Source organism: Lissotriton vulgaris, chromosome 11 (assembly GCF_964263255.1).
Source record: "Lissotriton vulgaris chromosome 11, aLisVul1.2, whole genome shotgun sequence".
Classification (NCBI taxonomy): domain Eukaryota; kingdom Metazoa; phylum Chordata; class Amphibia; order Caudata; family Salamandridae; genus Lissotriton; species Lissotriton vulgaris.
The window spans coordinates 1004572698-1004589716 of record NC_141699.1 but is presented as its reverse complement, the minus strand read 5'-3'; the positions used below and the strand labels follow the sequence as shown (position 1 = coordinate 1004589716).

At 48.7% G+C, this 17019-nt stretch overlaps 1 protein-coding gene across 1 annotated transcript in view; it reads left to right on the top strand.

Moving 5' to 3' along the window:
- Nucleotides 1-5266: 5266 nt before the first annotated feature.
- Nucleotides 5267-17019, top strand: part of SEC62 (SEC62 preprotein translocation factor) — a 175341-nt gene continuing 163588 nt past the window's right edge. The window contains exon 1 of the mRNA XM_086944300.1: nucleotides 5267-5320. Coding sequence (XP_086800426.1) covers nucleotides 5285-5320 — 36 coding nt within the window. The 5' untranslated portion in view covers nucleotides 5267-5284. The remainder of the gene's footprint in view (nucleotides 5321-17019) is intronic.

The window sequence follows — 17019 nt, the reverse complement described above, 5'->3', positions numbered from 1 at the left end:
TGCCTCTTGTAGTTTGTTGACTCACGATTGTAATTTTGCTTCTTTAATGTAACGTTTGTTTTGGACTTGATTGGTCTCATGTGTCAGCCCTGTCCGTATTGTGAAGCGCTCTGACACCTTCGGGTAAACTTCACGCTATATAACATGGCATAAATAAATAAATGGCACTGCGTGAGGAGAGCAAGGGGGGGTAGAGAAAACGGAGGCAAGGGGAGGGGGAAGCCAGGAGGGGGTCACCAACACGAGCAGCAAGAAAGCCGCTGCCTCCTCGCTCTGCCAATCGTGAGTCAACAAACTACAAGAGGCAGCAAGGGTGCATTACAAAATGACAATCGTGAGCCAACAAATGCACACACATCGAGGGCAGACACCACTGCAGGCCACAAACACCCATCATGCACATACATCGGGGGCAGACACCGCTGCAGGCCACAAACACCCATCATGCACACACATCGGGGGCAGACACCGCTGCAGGCCACAAACACCCATTATGCACACACATGGGGGCAGACACCACTGCAGGCCGCACGCACTCATCACACACACACACACAGGCCCGACCCGCCAGTGGCCCACATCTTACCTCTTACGTGCTCCGCAATGTCTGCCCAGCTCCCGTAGGCCGCTGGGGAACCACGGCACTGAAGCTGCCCGATTCAGATGCAGCGCTAGTCTGCCCAGCCCATTAAAATATAAATGCCACATGACCAGGAACCTTCTTTATAAAGCAACGGATTGTAGAGATACATGTCACTCTGTTAGGGACATAGTCACAAACTACCCTGTCAGGCACAGAGGGGGCTTATAAAGTACCGTAGTTACATTTATTAAACCACGCCTATTTGGTAGACCCCAGCTTTTGGAGAGCACTGGTGTAGTAAGGGATGCAGAACCGCAGATTGTGAGTCATGTCATGCTGGATAACTCGACTGCGTTTTTTTCTTCAAAGTGCTGAGGGGAAACAGAAGAAGGAAAGGTGGGGGCGTAAGTGGGAATGATGGAACAAGGGAATAAGAGAGGAGGACATGGGGAAATGATGTCATTCACGCTGAGCGGGCTATGATTAGATCACCTAGGCGAGGCATCGACCAATCAGTTTATTAGAGTGTTTGTATGCGTGTGTGTGGGCGGGAGGGGGGGGGGTAGGGAGTGACACAACGTAGACGTACAAACTCTTAACGAGGGGGCTGTACATGCCTGAGAAACACTTGGGCATGTACAGCCCCCTCGTTAAGAGTTTGTACGTCCACGTTGTCACTCCCTCCCCCCCTCTCCCTCCCACACACGCATACAAACACTCTAATAAACTGATTGGTCGATGCCTCGCTGTGCCCCCTCATATGCGCAGCTTCCGATAGGTGTCTACGAGTCCCGGACTCCCTGCAGTTGGCCCCTCAGTCTGCGCCTTGATGCCAGCAGCGTAGCCCAGTCCGCACACCTCCAGGGTCTCAACAGAGCCATGGGGGAAGGACGCAGATCACACTACACGGCGCTTATGCAAGTCTGTGCGCCACTCTATTTTTGCACTCCTACCATACTGCCCATGTCTCTGTAGGGGTCCCTCTCGCATGCCACAGCTCACAGGTTTGGAATCCACAACTCTGCAAGACCGCCGCATCTTTCACCAACCTCCGGGCACCACCTTGCAGCTCCTCTGCCGTCGAATGCAGTCGGACCCCAGCCGAAGTTCCAGGGACCGCAGCGCAAGACCGTGTGTGCCTGCCACCGCCCGTCACGGCCCACTTTCGTGTGGCGAGCGGGAGGGTAGGGGAGAAATTCCTTCGGCGGTTCCGGCCCCTCATTCTGCCACGCTCTGAAACCCTCGTCGTCTCCCCCGCTCCGGGCACTCCACGCAGCAGCAACAACAAGTGACAAGTGAAATGCAGTGAAACTAAATTCTGCCCTCGTTACCGCATTTCCGAAGAAATGTGTGATGGTGCTGGCTGTGGGTCCTGCTCTTGGGTCAAGGCTTTCACGATTTTCCCTGATTCTGTTGGATAAGGAGTGTCCTGAGTTAGTACTTGTTGGGTAATACGTTCTAATATGGCACTTTGGTTCCTCATGCAGTAGCAGCGTGCCTGTTATATGGACGACGGGGATGTGCCAAAAAATCTGGGAAACAAACATGTCAATTCATCTGTTGCGAAAGAAAAATAAATGTTCCGTGACACCCGATTACATTTTCATGACTAATTAAATGGTCGGGTTCACCATAAAAACATATTTTATTTCTACTACTCGTGGGAGTTCAGACCATCTGCTTCCCAGTTTTGGCACCTTACAAGCTGCTGATTTTTTTAATCATTTAAATGGAAAAATAAAGTTCTCTCTTCTTTCCTAATTAAAGAATGATCAAAGTTGGCTCCAAAAGGGCACATGCGGTCATCTCCACGAATGTGCAGAGAGCGGGAGGGACAGCGCAAATACACGGAGAGCGGGAGGAACAGCGAAAATACACGGAGAGCTGGAGGGACAGCGAAAATACACAGAGAGCGGGAGGGACAGCGCAAATACACGGAGAGCGGGAGGGACAGCGCAAATACACGGAGAGCGGGAGGAACAGCGAAAATACACGGAGAGCTGGAGGGACAGCGAAAATACACGGAGAGCGGGAGGGACAGCGCAAATACACGGAGAGCGGGAGGAACAGCGAAAATACACGGAGAGCTGGAGGGTCAGCGAAAATACACGGAGAGCGGGAGGGACAGCGCAAATACACGGAGAGCGGGAGGGACAGCGCAAATACACGCAGAGCGGGAGGGACAGCGAAAATACACGGAGAGCGGGAGGGACAGCGAAAATACACGGAGAGCGGGAGGGGGTGGGAAACAGACCGGGGGAGACGCAGAGACGCCCACCGAAACAGACAGGGGAAAGAAGGCACACACGGACATCGGGGCACGCAGGAAAACAGAAGCACACGACCCAAACCGACCTCCGGAGGGCTCGAAGCGAGCTTCAAAATGGCTGAAAAAAGCCCCGAGATTTTTTCGGATTTGGGGGCGTGGTTTTGTGGTTCTGAGTGACGGACAACGTCACTGTCTAAAGAACGCAAAAAATCACGCCCCCAAATCCGAAAAGGATGGGGCTACATTGGAGTGACTGATCTCTCCTCCAATGGCTGGCCTCCGTTTAGGAAGCCAGCCAATGAAGGAGAGATGGGGCACGGAGGCGGGACCTTCGGCGCTACTCAGACTCATTAAATCTCCGGCCTAAGACTGCGCAAGCGCAGCCTTTTAGGCCTTCGACCTAAAAAGGTGAGTTTTCAGGGTTTTTCAGAACAGTTCGTAGGTGGGGCAATGGCGAAAAGAAGAAGGGAGGGAATTCCAAAAAGTGGGACCTAGAAAAGAAAACCGAAGGCCGCCGTGTTTTTTATGGCGGATCAGTGGAATACAGAGAAGATTATCGGCAGAAGATCGAAGGTTGCGGGATGGGAGGTATCGCTTGAGTTTAGAAGAAATGAACTCAGGGGCGTGATTGTGAAGGGATTTGAATAAGGTGCAGCCGAGTTTAAAGGAGCACCGTTTAGCCACAGGTTACTAGCAGTTATGATGCAATAAGAAGCAGGATGTGATTGTTTGCTGAGGAATAAAGACGTATAATTCAGACCTCCGTTTATGGCATATTCCATTTCATGCTTCCGGGGTTGGGGAGAACGCTACAGTATACATGCTGTAATTAACAATAAATGTGATCAACTGCAACCCAGATAGCAATGGTGGTGTCATAGTTTTTATAGCATTATGGTTGGCAACAAGAGAAACTGATAATTTTTAACTAACAACAAATGTAATACCTTCTAAATTAGGCTACTTGATTCCACTGAGCATTCCTTTCAAATGATCCCCACGGTCCTACTCTAATTTTACCTTAATATTTAATTAAACAAATGTCTCTGTCTCCAAGTTGACCCTCCAAAATAATAATGGAATTGGATCCATTTCAAATGTTTGCATACATGCCAACATTTTAGAAGACAGAAGTTGGAGATTTCTAAAAAAAATCTGGGGACTGTATTTCCCTCGTTGACTTCTATTGGGGCCTGAATCTAGTAAACGTAATGTATGGGCTCTACAAGTCTGCTGCTGCAGGATTGGATATTAGAAATTAAAATGTATGTTTTTTTTATCTGTCAGAAGCATGGGGAAAGCACAATGGCAGGCAGAGAGCTTGATGTAAGTGTTGTGCACTGGCCTGCAGGAGCAGGTTACCTGCAGTACATACTCCGAGTTACACAATGCCAGGCCCTGCCAGCTGCAGTCCACAGAGGAATTGGGTATTTGCATGAAGGAATTGGGAGGAGGGAGACTAGCCTTGAAATCGATAGTCTACCGTGTGAATCGGGAGGGTTGGTGTGTATACATTGGAGCACGGGTACTCCCAAACATTTTTCCAGGGGCCAATATGTTTGGTCTGTGATGGAACTGAGGGCTGTACTGATGCCAGCAGAGTGGCGGTCGGGAGTTGGAAGTTAGTAGTAAGGTGGGTATGTAGGAAACTAAGCATATACTTCTAGTGACTGAATTGCACAACGCGAAACCAGAAAGCCTGGGATTCATCCTGTCTTCCCCACTTTATTGAATTGTGTGATCCTAACCATTATATTTCACTTTTCGTCCTTTTTCATTATTTTTACAAATAAGAGGACACTGATTTAATCTGATGAACTAAGGTAAACGGTTCTGCATGTAAATTAAATAAACTTTTTGAATTTTGGAGACTATCCTATTTTTAGACTTATGCTGCAAAGGGCCTTTAAAAATGAAGATGTTGCTAAAAAGTTGAGCAGTGCAGGACTCCCTAGTTACTTCCTTTCTTTAACGCAAATAACCATTTAAATAAATGCCTCCATGTTTATATCACATTTTTTTATTGTTTGTGCTGAGATGAGTAAAACTCTGTTGACCATGGGCAACATTAATGCTGCCCATGGCTGAGTATCAGTGCGTTAGAGGATGCTAATCGTAAACTATTAGGATATTCTAGGATATGGTGATCTCGTCCAGTAGAATTACATATGGGCGTTCCCTTTTAGTCCAGTTATGGGGGCTGGCAGTGAGATCTGTAGCTGACTTCATTGGGGGCGTCGCGGGAGGTGGGATCCTGGAAAGCACCGCCGTGGTGTCACCATGGTCTTGGATGACGTCACACAGCCACCTCTCTACCCGGTGACTTAGCCGCTATTCACGAGTGTTGCAGCAGACCTCTCGCGAGACTTGCGGCCGCCCTCCTCTCTGTGTCGGCTCCACGTCACGCACGCTCCAGACAAACGTTGAGAAAGATGGCGGAGCGGCGAAGACAGAAGAAACGGAGCCAGGTAAACAGAGGCCGCTCCTCCTCTCATGCATGTTCACTGGTGGAGGGATGCAAGGGAGAGCCCTCTTGGCGCAAGGGGGAGAGAGTCTTTGAACATAGTGGCGGCTGCTTTACGAGTGACGACCCCCTACCCACCTCGCATCAGGGGTCCTCCTGCTGGAATTCCCCTCCAAGCTGTGTGCCGCAGTGTGACTTCTGGGGGGCGTTGTACCGTGCAGACCCACGCACGCCACCAGCTTATTACCTCCACTTCGGTTTGTTAAAGCCCCTCTCTAACTCTTGTGCCCCCACTCTCAATCCTGCCTGCAGTCACAGCTGCACCCCTTGGATGGGTGTTGGAGATAGCTGTCCTCCCTCATGACGCCGTTATCCTCTCACATCGGCCTCCAAAGTGCACTTTGTAATGTTGTCTCATAAGAACAGTGTGTGCAGTTCAGCTCACTGGCATATCTGCCACATCACCAGATTTTGAAATGCCAATACCAACACGAGTCCAAACGCTGCCCTGTGTTTGTGGAACATACACTGGCTTCATCAAAACGTTTTGGAGTCAATATCCATATTACCTGGGTAAATGGGTGCGTGATGGCAAGACTTTAAATAGAAACAACGTATCAGTCTTGCCCATTGTGTATATCGGGCAGGAATGGCCATACTGAGTAATACCTGTGCTATTCCACTGTTCAGCAAACCCGCTGAAAAGTCACTGTCTCTTATAGGTTCAGTAGCACAGCTGATTTGTCACTGTACTGTCCCTTTATATGGCCAGAATCTCTGCTGAAAAGTCCCGCTACTTTTAGATGCTATCTCTGCCGCGAAGTGCAGATATATCCTATAAATACCTCTCATATAACCCTGCAATCAAGTGCAGGCACCGTTATTACAGTATTCGTGACCAGCAATCAACCGTTGTCTCTTTAAATGTGCAGTCCATGTCTAATACATGCTATAACAAAATGTTAGAAAGTATGAGTCCTATTGGATGCTGTCAGCGGCTTTTGGCTGTGTACTAACCCCCGTTAAGGATGCAATTAGCTTTTGTCACGCAATTAAACTAGTCTACGGCATTTTTCATTTTGTGTAGTTTTGGTGATTGTTGCATCTAACTCCAGGAGGCTGTATTGAACGAAATTATAGGGTGCGAGTGTGGTAGATATTGTAAAAATTCAATCTTTAGCCTATTTGATATCTTCCTTCGCAATTCATGTGACTCACTATATTATATTTACTTCTTTCTCCATGATGACATTTGAAGATATTTTCGAATTGCTTATCTTTCTCTTTATCAAAGGATGCCATTTGCTTGCTATGTATAGTTAATATAATTATAATTTACTCTTCCCTTTTAGTTATGCCTTCTCTTATTATTATGTATCAACATTTCTTGGAAATAATTGTAATCGTTGTCAGTCCTTGTTCTGTTATGTTGTGCCGTTATTTATGTACATTAAAGGCTACGTCATTCATTTTGTCATGAGTGATGGCTGTCTAATTTAGAAAGGGAAAGTTGCACATCACTTCTTGAAAGGACTCGTTATATTATATTTACTTCTTTGTCCATGATGACATTTGAAGTTATATTCGTATTGCTTATGTTTCTCTTTATCAGAGGATGCCATTTGCTTGCTATGTATAGTTAATATAATTATAATTTACTCTTCCCTTTTAGTTATGTCTTCTCATATTATCATGTATCAACATTTCTTGGAAGTAATTGTGATCGTTGTTATTCCCTGTTCTGTTATGTTGTGCCGTGATTTTGTATATTAAAGGCTACCTCATGCATTTTGTCATGAGTGATGGCTCTCTAATTTAGGGAAAGTTGCACATCTCTTCTTGAAAGGGCGGCTATCAGCTGTCCTCTTTTGAGAGGGATTTAGATTCCCCTCATTGGGAATTGACAACTTTTCAGCTTCTCCTTCTGTGAACGTTGGTTTGTCAGAGTGGTCCTTGATAACTGATAGGCCTTGCCATGAAGTAAGGTCCCTTCAACATACCTAGGATAGCTTCACTTTATGTAGTTATTCTCACTATGGTGGAGTCTGGGATTTCTTTGCCTGATTGCCTCATGTATACAGGTAGTTTATGCAGGGTCATGTGAGGATGCAAAACACCAGGCTGTGTCTTGCCCTACACTGTAACCAAGAAATTGAATCTGCAATCTTTATGGACTACCATGTGAGCCATTGAATAATGACATATATCAACAATGGATATTAGTGGGTTTCTGCTTTTGTCACAGAGATCATTTTGTTATTTGCAGTTAATCATGTACAATCCTAATGTAGCACAGTCAGCTATGAATTGTCATCAGATGCCTGCATGCAAACTGCAAGATACAGATTTGTTTGCGCGCAATACTTTGTTCATCGCACTAAGGTATGCCAACCCTGCCGCTCTATGCGTTGTTCTAAGGCTACAAATTAGACCCCACCTCTGACCCATGTTGTTGCCCCCCTCCCCGGCAAAGGCCGAGTATGATGTGGATAAGATTTGATTTGACCTTTCTATTTTTTTTTTTTTTTTGGTAAACATTTTATTGGGAGATTAAGTGGGTTACACAGCTCCATGCCTACAACCATTCATGTGGCCGTCAGCGCCTCCAGAGAGAATATATCATCAGTAGCAACGGAAGAGTAGTACGAAGTTTCTAACACAGCAAGCCGCCTACAACCTCTCAGGGCCGGCCCCGCCACAACATTTAAACATCTTTGAAATACACTTGTGCCCGATGGAACCCATAACAAAGTGCAAAAGGTGCAATAGGTACAGTGGTTCTCTTGTGAGTTCGGACCAAAAATCAGCATGTAATAGCTAAGAGTGCATCACACAATAAACCCATATCATTCCACAGGTAAACATGATGTAAGGCAAACATGAAACACGAAAAAAAAAAAAAAACGTAAGGGGGCGACCAGGGGGCGACCAGGGGCCTCCTTCATTTGCTACGATCCCCCTGGGGCTAGCAGTATAGTGAGATTGTCATTCAGGAAGCAGCTTGTAGGAAGATCATTCGAATGGCTTAGTGTACATAAAGACAGCTCTTATAATGGAATATTAGCAAGAGGTTGATAGTGTGCCTCTGCAAGGGACAACAGATAAGCTGCAAATGGCGCCCATATGTCTCTGGGTCGTGAGTTGGTAGGGAGAAGTTCTGCATAAAGGGTGAGGTGATCTTGACAGTGTATCAGGTCTGCAAGCCAGTCCTTAAATTTAGGGGCTCTTCCCCTTCCCCATCTACAGGCAATGCGGCGCTTGGCTACCAGCAGAGCCAAGGCTATGAGTCTACGATGCGCTGTGGAGACATGCTGAACATAGCTCAGTAATGCGGTCAATGGAGTAGCCTCAAGGTTTGTATTGATCATCTGGGTAAGGGCTGCAAAGACCTGTGTCCAGTACTCGGAAATGGTGGGGCAGTCCCAGGCCAAATGCAAGAAGTCAGCCTGCGGCGCGCGGCATCTATCGCATTGGTCATTATTGCGCAGTTGGCGTTTGTGCATTCCAGCAGGGGTACAATACAATCTATGAAAATATTTATAGTAGTAGTAGTAATAGCTTTATTCGATAAAAACATATCATAAAAGCATTTCTTACATCTTTAAAAAAACATTTTTTAGCAGCAATCATCAACGTAAAAACATTTCATATACAAAATAGCATATTGGGTAGGGGGGCTCGGTCACTGGATTAACAGTTTTCTTGCAGTTCTTAGACGCCAGGCCCAGCCCAAGAATTTTGCCATGCAGGTGGAAAAGAAGGGTCTAGCATCTGTACTTAAAATACGCAGGGCTTCTGAGTGAGAACGAGTTCTCAGACACCTGCAAAGGGGCTTCAACCACCTACGTCTCGGGGCTACATAGACACTACACTCAAACAACATGTGGGACACAGACTCTACCCTTAGGTCACAAAAGGGGCAATAAGGTACAGTTTGAGCGGGCGGTTTCCAAGTGGACGTGAACTCACATAATGGAAGCACCCCCACCCTAAACTTAATGTACAGTGATCTGTCCCATGAGCTCTGAATGGTGTCTAGATAAGGTTCCCTTAACGGTGACTCTTTGACCGACAGAAACAGGATTACAGATTTACAATGATTTGTACTTCGGACCCTCTCATTATCTACCCATGCCCAGTAAGCCTTCTTTAGTTGCTGTTTCGGGGGTGCAGATTTATTGGCCCAAGCCTCTCCTAGGCCTAGTTTATGGAGCAGCTTTTTGACCTCCCTAAGCCAGATGATCTTATGTGAACCCGGTAGTGACATAATGTCATTCAAAGCTTCTGCATAGCTTCTTAGTTCCTGCACATTCCAGATTCTGGACCATAACAGAAGTGGGCGCAGTTTCGCTTGATCGCAGATTGCCCGGGTACGTGCGTCTAGCAGCAATGGGATTGTTGGCGTGCTGTGGGGCAGACCCATTAGGTCTTTATGGAAGTTGTTCTCAAGGTGGGCCAGAGTATCAACTCTATGAGTGCCCCACAGCTCGGCACCGTAAAGTGCTGCGCTTACAACCCTTGCCCTATAAATATCTAGGGGGGCCCCAATAGGTTTTAGTAATGAGGCTCGCTGTTCCTTGAGCAAGGCACCTGCCACCCTTTTGTGAGTAAGGAACACTTTTTGGTGGTGTGCCTTCCAGCTCATGGTGTCACTGATGCGTATACCCAGGTAGTCAAATTCTTTGACGCGATCAAGTGGGACAGAATCTAGGACCGGGGGATAGACAGATTTTTTGGGCGGGTTGAGGACTAAAAACTTGGTTTTACCTATGTTTATAGCCAAGCCCCTTCCATCACAGAAGGCTTTGAAGCTGGAAAGCAACAATTGGATGCCCATCGGTGATTTAGAGATTAAGAGGGTATCGTCCGCGAACAAGAGCGTTGGGATCTTCCTTCCAGCCAGGGTGGGTGCATCTTATGGCTGTTGAAGAAGATGCTCCACCACTCCGTTAATGTAAAGAGAAAACAGAGTGGGGGCAAGCACACACCCTTGCCGAACGCCCCTGTCCACGGGGATACGAGGTGTTTTCTCTCCCTGTACACCCCATCTAATTTGGGCGAAATTCCTGTCGTGAAATTTTACAAGGAGCGACAGCAAATAGGGAGGGAGGCCTAACCCATCGAGGACGTTCCATAAGAGTGCACGTGGTACCAGGTCGAAGGCAGTCCGCAAGTCAATAAAGACTAGATACAAACTGCCCCCTCCCAGCACCACCACTTTCCAATAGATCATTAGAAGGCGGAACGTCTGCTCGATTGTGCCTGTTCCTGTTCTGAAGCCCGCTTGAAGATCTGACAGGATATGATTTCATCTGCCCACTCGATGATCCTGCCCAATACCACCTTTCCTGCTACCTTTTGAGAAGAGTCCAATAGACTAATTGGACGGTAGTTCGCTGGGTCGTCCCTAGAACCTTTTTTAAAAATAGGTACGACCTCAGCGCCCCTCCATGAATGATGAAAATATTTATAATGTATTATCCGAAAACGACTGCTGGCCGACACTCGTTCAGTTTGTGAGCAGCAGTACTCCCACTGGTCGTCCCTTATGGGTGCGCCCAGTTCCGTCTCTCATTTAGTACAAAATGGCGAGTCCAGCGGCACAGGTCTAGTGTGTATGGCTCAGTAAATGAGCAAGACCAGCCGCCTGAGTGAGGGTTGTTGTAGTACAGCTTGGAGTGGTGGAAGCAAGGGAGGCTCAGTAGGAAAGTCAGTGTGAAGCGCCCTCATCCCCTGCTTGAGTCTAATATACAGAAAGCTTTCTAATGGAGTATGTTGTGCATCTTTGAGAAAATCGCTGAAGTCTCTGAACACGCCATTCATGTAGAGGTTTCCCCATAATGGAATGGACAGTCTGCGCTGCAGCCTGTGGAAGATAGTTTCCTGGAGCTGTGGCATATCTGGATGGTAGGCCAGAGGAAGTAGCGGCAAATAGAGTAGGGGGAGATCGAACATGCATTTTATGCGTTGCCACGCAGTAATTGTGGCATTCACAGTGGTATGTGTGCGTTCTCGAGCGTTCAGATTCAGATAGACTGCACCTTCTATCGGAATAGGGTGTAACAACAAATGTTCAGCCGCAACCTGTGGCATGTACCTGGGCTGTCTAATCCAGTAGTATAAGTAGTGTGCCTGGGCACTAAGGTAATAAAGTTAAAAATCAGGAATTCCGAACCCACCCGCTGCATAAGGTTTAGTAAGTGTGGACCACTTCAGCCTAGCTCTTTTCCCGCCCCACACCAATCTGCACAGTTCACATCTGAGGGTGGAAAAGAAATGCCTCCCAGGATAGTAGGGAATATGCAGGAACAGATGCAATAGTTGTGGTAGCACCACCATTTTGATAAGCGAGGCCCTCCCTGCCATGGAGAGCGGGAGTGTAATCCAATGGTCAATTTTATCCGTAAGGCGTGAGATTGCTACACCATAATTAAGACTCATGAGTTCGTCCCTGTCCCTGGTGATTTTGATGCCCAAGTAGCGTAAGTCCTCGTCACACCATTGTAATGGGTAGTCCAGGGGGAAACGCGTCACTGCATCCGTGATCGGGAAGAAGCAAGACTTACCCCAGTTTATATGAATACCCGACAGATGACCAAATGTCACAAATTCTCTAAGCAGGGTATTCAAGTTATGCTGCGGGTCTCTAACATACAAGGTAATATCGTCGGCATACATGATATTAATATTTGCCTCATGTTACAGTAGAGGGCCAGATCGTTGTGACGTTGTCGTAGGCGAGCAGCCAGAGGTTCAGTGGCGATAGCAAATAAAAGAGGGGACAACGGGCATCCCCGCTGTGTGCCCCTGGTAATCAAGAAAGTGTTTGAGAGCCGGCCATTGATCAGTATTCTTGCTCCTGGTTGGTGATAAAGTAAGCGTATCCATGATCCGAATAGGGGGGGAAAGCCTATGCGGTGCATTATCCCAAAAAGGAACGGCCACTCAAGCGAGTCAAAGGCTTTTGTTGCATCTAGAGAGACCGCTGCGAGGGGTAGCTCAGGGGACACATTGTACAACACTGTAAATAGGGTTCTCAGGTTGTGTGAAGTGGATCTGCCATGGACAAATCCGGACTGATCTGGTAATATAAGATGTTCCAGCAGGAGACTAACTCGATTAGCGATAATTTTGGCCAGGATTTTGGCATCGCAATTAAGGAGCGACAGAGGTCGATAGGACTCACACAAATGAGCGGGTTTGTCCGGTTTCAGCAGGGAGATTATGAGCGCTTCCCTCATAGAGGCAGGCAGTGAACAAACTTCCAACGATTCTTCATACTCTTCTCGGCGAATGGGTGCCATTAAGTCTATATAGGCTTTGTAAAATTCCACAGGTATGCCGTCCATACCTGTAGCCTTCCCGGACTGTAGTCCCATTATGGCATCCTGTACTTCATCTAGTTCGAATGGAGCGCACAGGAAAGCGCGGCCCGCGTCGCTAAGCCAACCTAGCGCAATATCTCCCAGGTAGGCATAAAGGTCTATATCCCCAGCCCTGGAGGTCGTATATAAAGCTTCATAGTGGTCAATAAACTCACCAATTATGCTCGTAGTGTCGCAGCGGCGCATCCCATCGCGACTCTCCACTTCCAATACAAAACCAGAGTGTCGGACAGTGTCTGCCAGTGCCTTACCGGGGCGCTCTCCTTCGCCATATCGGCAGGCCTGCCAATGTTTTCCCCTAAAGCGCACTTCTCTTTGCGCTTCCTCCATGTACTCATTGAGCAGGGTCCTAAATTTCTCCTGCGTTTCACCGTCTGGTGTGCTTCTAAGCTTACCCTCCAGTGCCCGCAGTTCTCGTTCCAGTCTAGACAAGGTGTTCAGGATATCTTTAAGGATCCCAGCCCCCTTGGAGATGCAGTAACCCCTTATGGTAACCTTAAAGGCTTCCCAAATGGTCTCCACTGCATCAACTGACCCCTTATTCCTCTCAAAGAAATCACGCACCTCTTCGCGCAATTCTTCCTGAAAGTCTATGTCTGAGAGCATTCGTGTGTTGAGTCGCCAAGCGCTGCGTGGAGGGCTAAAATCAGCATAAGAAAAGACTAACCATACTGGGGCATGGTCCGAATATGTCCTGGCGAGATGGTGGGCCTGGCAGATTGCAGGGGCCAGTCTCCGAGAGACAAGCCAAAGATCCAGTCGGGCCCAAGTGGCCGCGTGAGCCGTGAAGTGTGTGCCTTCCCTGTCTAGTGGGTGCATGTGCCGCCAGGCGTCAACCAATTGATTTAGTGCGATGGTGCGGACTGGGGTGGGATCTGTCCAGAGTCGGTGCGTACGTAACATTAAAATCTCCACCTCAAATAATGTGCATAGAGCCTATGCGACTGATCTTCTCCCAAAGAGAGGAGAAGAAATCAGGGGTATCTACATTAGGGCCGTAGCAGCATACTAGTGTGACCGATTCCAGGCCCAAACGGCCCCAGATCATACAGTACCTCCCCTGATCGTCCCCCTCCGATCCTGTAATGTGAAAGGGGACGTGTTTCTTGATTAGTATCGCAGTGCCCCTGGCCTAGGAGGAGTACGAGGAAAAGATGCTATGTGCAGCCCAACGAGAGGCAAAGGTCGTGTGTCTGTGTGGTGCCATATGTGTTTCCTGTAACATTGCTACGTGGATATGATGCCTATCAAGGTATGCCAATATCTGTCGTCGTTTCTTAGGGTCCCCTCACGTTCCATTTAATGACATTGAATTGTGCGTCAGGCTGCCTAGCCATTAGGGTTTAGAATTCGTGTGACAGCTGATGAAATGTGACACTCGTATCAATCAGTCCTAGTCGAACCAAGAACCACCATAAAAATAAAGCACTCATGTGAATAGTAGTATTAACTGTACCAACTTCGTCATACCCCCCTCCCACTGAAGCAGCTCCAACTTGCCAGCATAGAAATCCCCCCACCCCACCCCTCTATCCCCACCCCTCTATCCCCACCCAATAATCCCAAATAACAATCCTCGCCAACTCTTGTGGCCAGGCAAGTATGGGGGAACGCCCAATAAGAGACATCTAGGTGGTAACACAATCCACCCCTTGCTGCCGGAGCTCGTGTCAAGCACTACAGCTCCAACTCGCATATGGGGTGCCCAGCGAGTCAACGTCCAGCATCCAGAAGGAGTCCAAAACCAGGCAGTGCAATATCAACAGATCCTAACTAATTGTGGATGGATCCTGCCTGCAAAGTTCTCATGTGGGGCAAAACACGTAGGGAACATCGCCTTTCATTATTCACCAGCGCCCTCTCCATCCAGCGGTTCCTGCCTTTCGTCTTCTGCCCCTTCCTCGGGGCGCGCCGCACGCCGAAGATGCTTGAGAAAGTCATAGACCTGCTGTGGTTTCGTAAAGAAGTGTCGTCGGCCTTGATGAGTCGCACGTAATCACGCCGGGTACAGGAGAGCGTAATCAATTTGAGCATTACGCAGTTTTGCTTTGGCATCTAAGAATTTCCTTCGCTCTTCCTGCACCAGGGGTGTGAAATCGGGAAACACAGTAAAGGAGTTTCCATCATAGGATAACGATTTTTTACTGCGGGCGGCCTTCAGCGCAACATCTCGATCCCGATAGTTAAGGAGTCTGGCAATTATGGGTCTCGGGGGCGCTCCGGGCTTAGGTCTGGGTCCCAGCGATCTGTGCGCCCTCTCGACAATAAACTGGGGGGAAAAGGCCTCCGAGCCCACTGCGGACTGCAGTAGCTTCTCCACATAGTCCTCCATGCGTCCTGTGTTGGTGGACTCCGGAATTCCAATTATGCGTATGTTATTTCTTCGACTCCTGGCCTCCAAATCCTCATTCTTGGAGGCGATGACACGCAGCAAATTCTCCATCCTAGAGAGCTGGGTAGTATGTCTGGCCTGCACGTTATCCGAGTCCGAAATACTTCGTTCCGCCTCCGTGATACGTTCTTCGTTAACATCCATTTTATGAACAATCCCATCCATTCGGGAGGACAATCTGTCTACTTTATCCGCTATGGTGGCAAACTCCTGGCGCATTTCGTGTAGGATATCCTGTATCTCAGCAGGCTGAGCTGCTGCTCCTGTAGCCGTGGAGGAGGTGGCGGGTGGATCTTGCCCGGTCCGCGCGTTCTGCTTGGAAGCGTCAAAGGTAATTCTAGGCTGCCTCGGGTCCGCCTTGCCCATGGTGGTGTCGGGGCAAGTCCAGTGAAGTAATGCCAGATGAGGAGAGGTCAAAACACAGGATAATGTCTCTTCCGAGGTACAGCCTATAGATGAACAAGGTCTAGGCCGTAGAACTAGCAGCCAAAAAATGAAAAAAGGGGGGGGGGGATGGAAGAAAATAGTTCGGGCGCAGATTTCCCGCGGCTGCAGTCCTCAGGAGAGCCCGCTCCACGTGTATAGCGCAAAGGCCTCAGGGCTCAGTTAGGGGCGTCCCCAGAAATGTGAGCAAGGGTCCAGGTACAGACAGCATCAGTCTTCCCTCCCCCCGAGGCGAGCAGAGGGGGGGCCTTGTGCACCAGAAATGGGGTGCTGTGTGGTGTCCGCCAGGCCCCAAGCTTTGTGCCAGCCAGTGGGGAGCCTGGCGTCGTAATCTCGGTGCGCTGTGCACGGGGCGCCAGCAATTTCGCACTCACCCCCGGTGGCGGAGGGAGGGGGCCACTTACGCTCCGCAACAAGGCAGTCTTAGAGCACCCTCAGTTTCGCCACAGCCATGAGCGACAGGCCTAGGGCCCACAACAGTCAGCAATGCCGTAGGGCAATCCCGGGGGGGCGGCAACCGGAGCCCCTGTCTTACCGCCGTATTCCGATGGCAGTCCGCTCTCCCTGGTACCGCTCCGATTCACCGGAGGTCACAGGGACCCGGAATGTTGGTGCTAGGCCTTCAAAATATCCTGGGCGCACCACCGGCCTTCTCGCGGCCCAGCGTCTTCTCCTACGCCTCGGAGTTGCGTGAATGGCCGATCCGGCACACGCGCAGCCCAGGCTCCGATGGTTCGCCCCGGTTCAAAACGCCGGGCCGAGATACGGCGTTCCACAGCTCCGCTGAGGCCACAAATTTCCCTGGAGGTTCAACAAGTTTGCCGGGTGCGGTGTTGGTGGTCTGGATGCCACTTTTAAGGATTTTCTTACGGATTCTGTTCGCTGGGCGGCAAGAGCCTCACAGTCAGGCGGCCATTCACCAGTGCGCCACCTAGCGCTCCCCTGACCTTTCTATTTCTTACATGTTTTTGTATCTTCAGAGTATGTGAGGTGACATTCTTGGAGGAACTCTATGTGAGCCCTGCATCTGTTTAGTTGTGCATTTATTCTATGACGTTTGTTATGTTATGTTATGTTAGATTGCATTTTTATAGCGCTCGGCTACTCGGAAAGAGTGTCCCGGCGCTTTCCACAGGCAACTTGCAGTGTTTGATCAACATAACAGATAAAAACAGACCCCGATAGAAAAGAAAGAAAGAAAAACCACCTAAACAGAAGAGTTAAAAAGCCACGTCTTCAAGTTCTTCCTAAAATGAAGCAGGTTTGGGGTACTACGCAGTGCCAAAGGGAGCGAATTCCACATCTGGGAAGCCTTGAAGCTGAAGGAGCGCCCCCCAGTGCGAGCCTTCCTCACGCGTGGAACCACAGCAGTGAAGAGGGATTCAGAACGCAGTGAGCGGGCCGGGCGGTAGAAAGCTAGTCTTTTTTTCAAATAGCCAGCGCCTGAGCCAAAAAGAGCCTTGTGCATCAGGGTCATAGCTT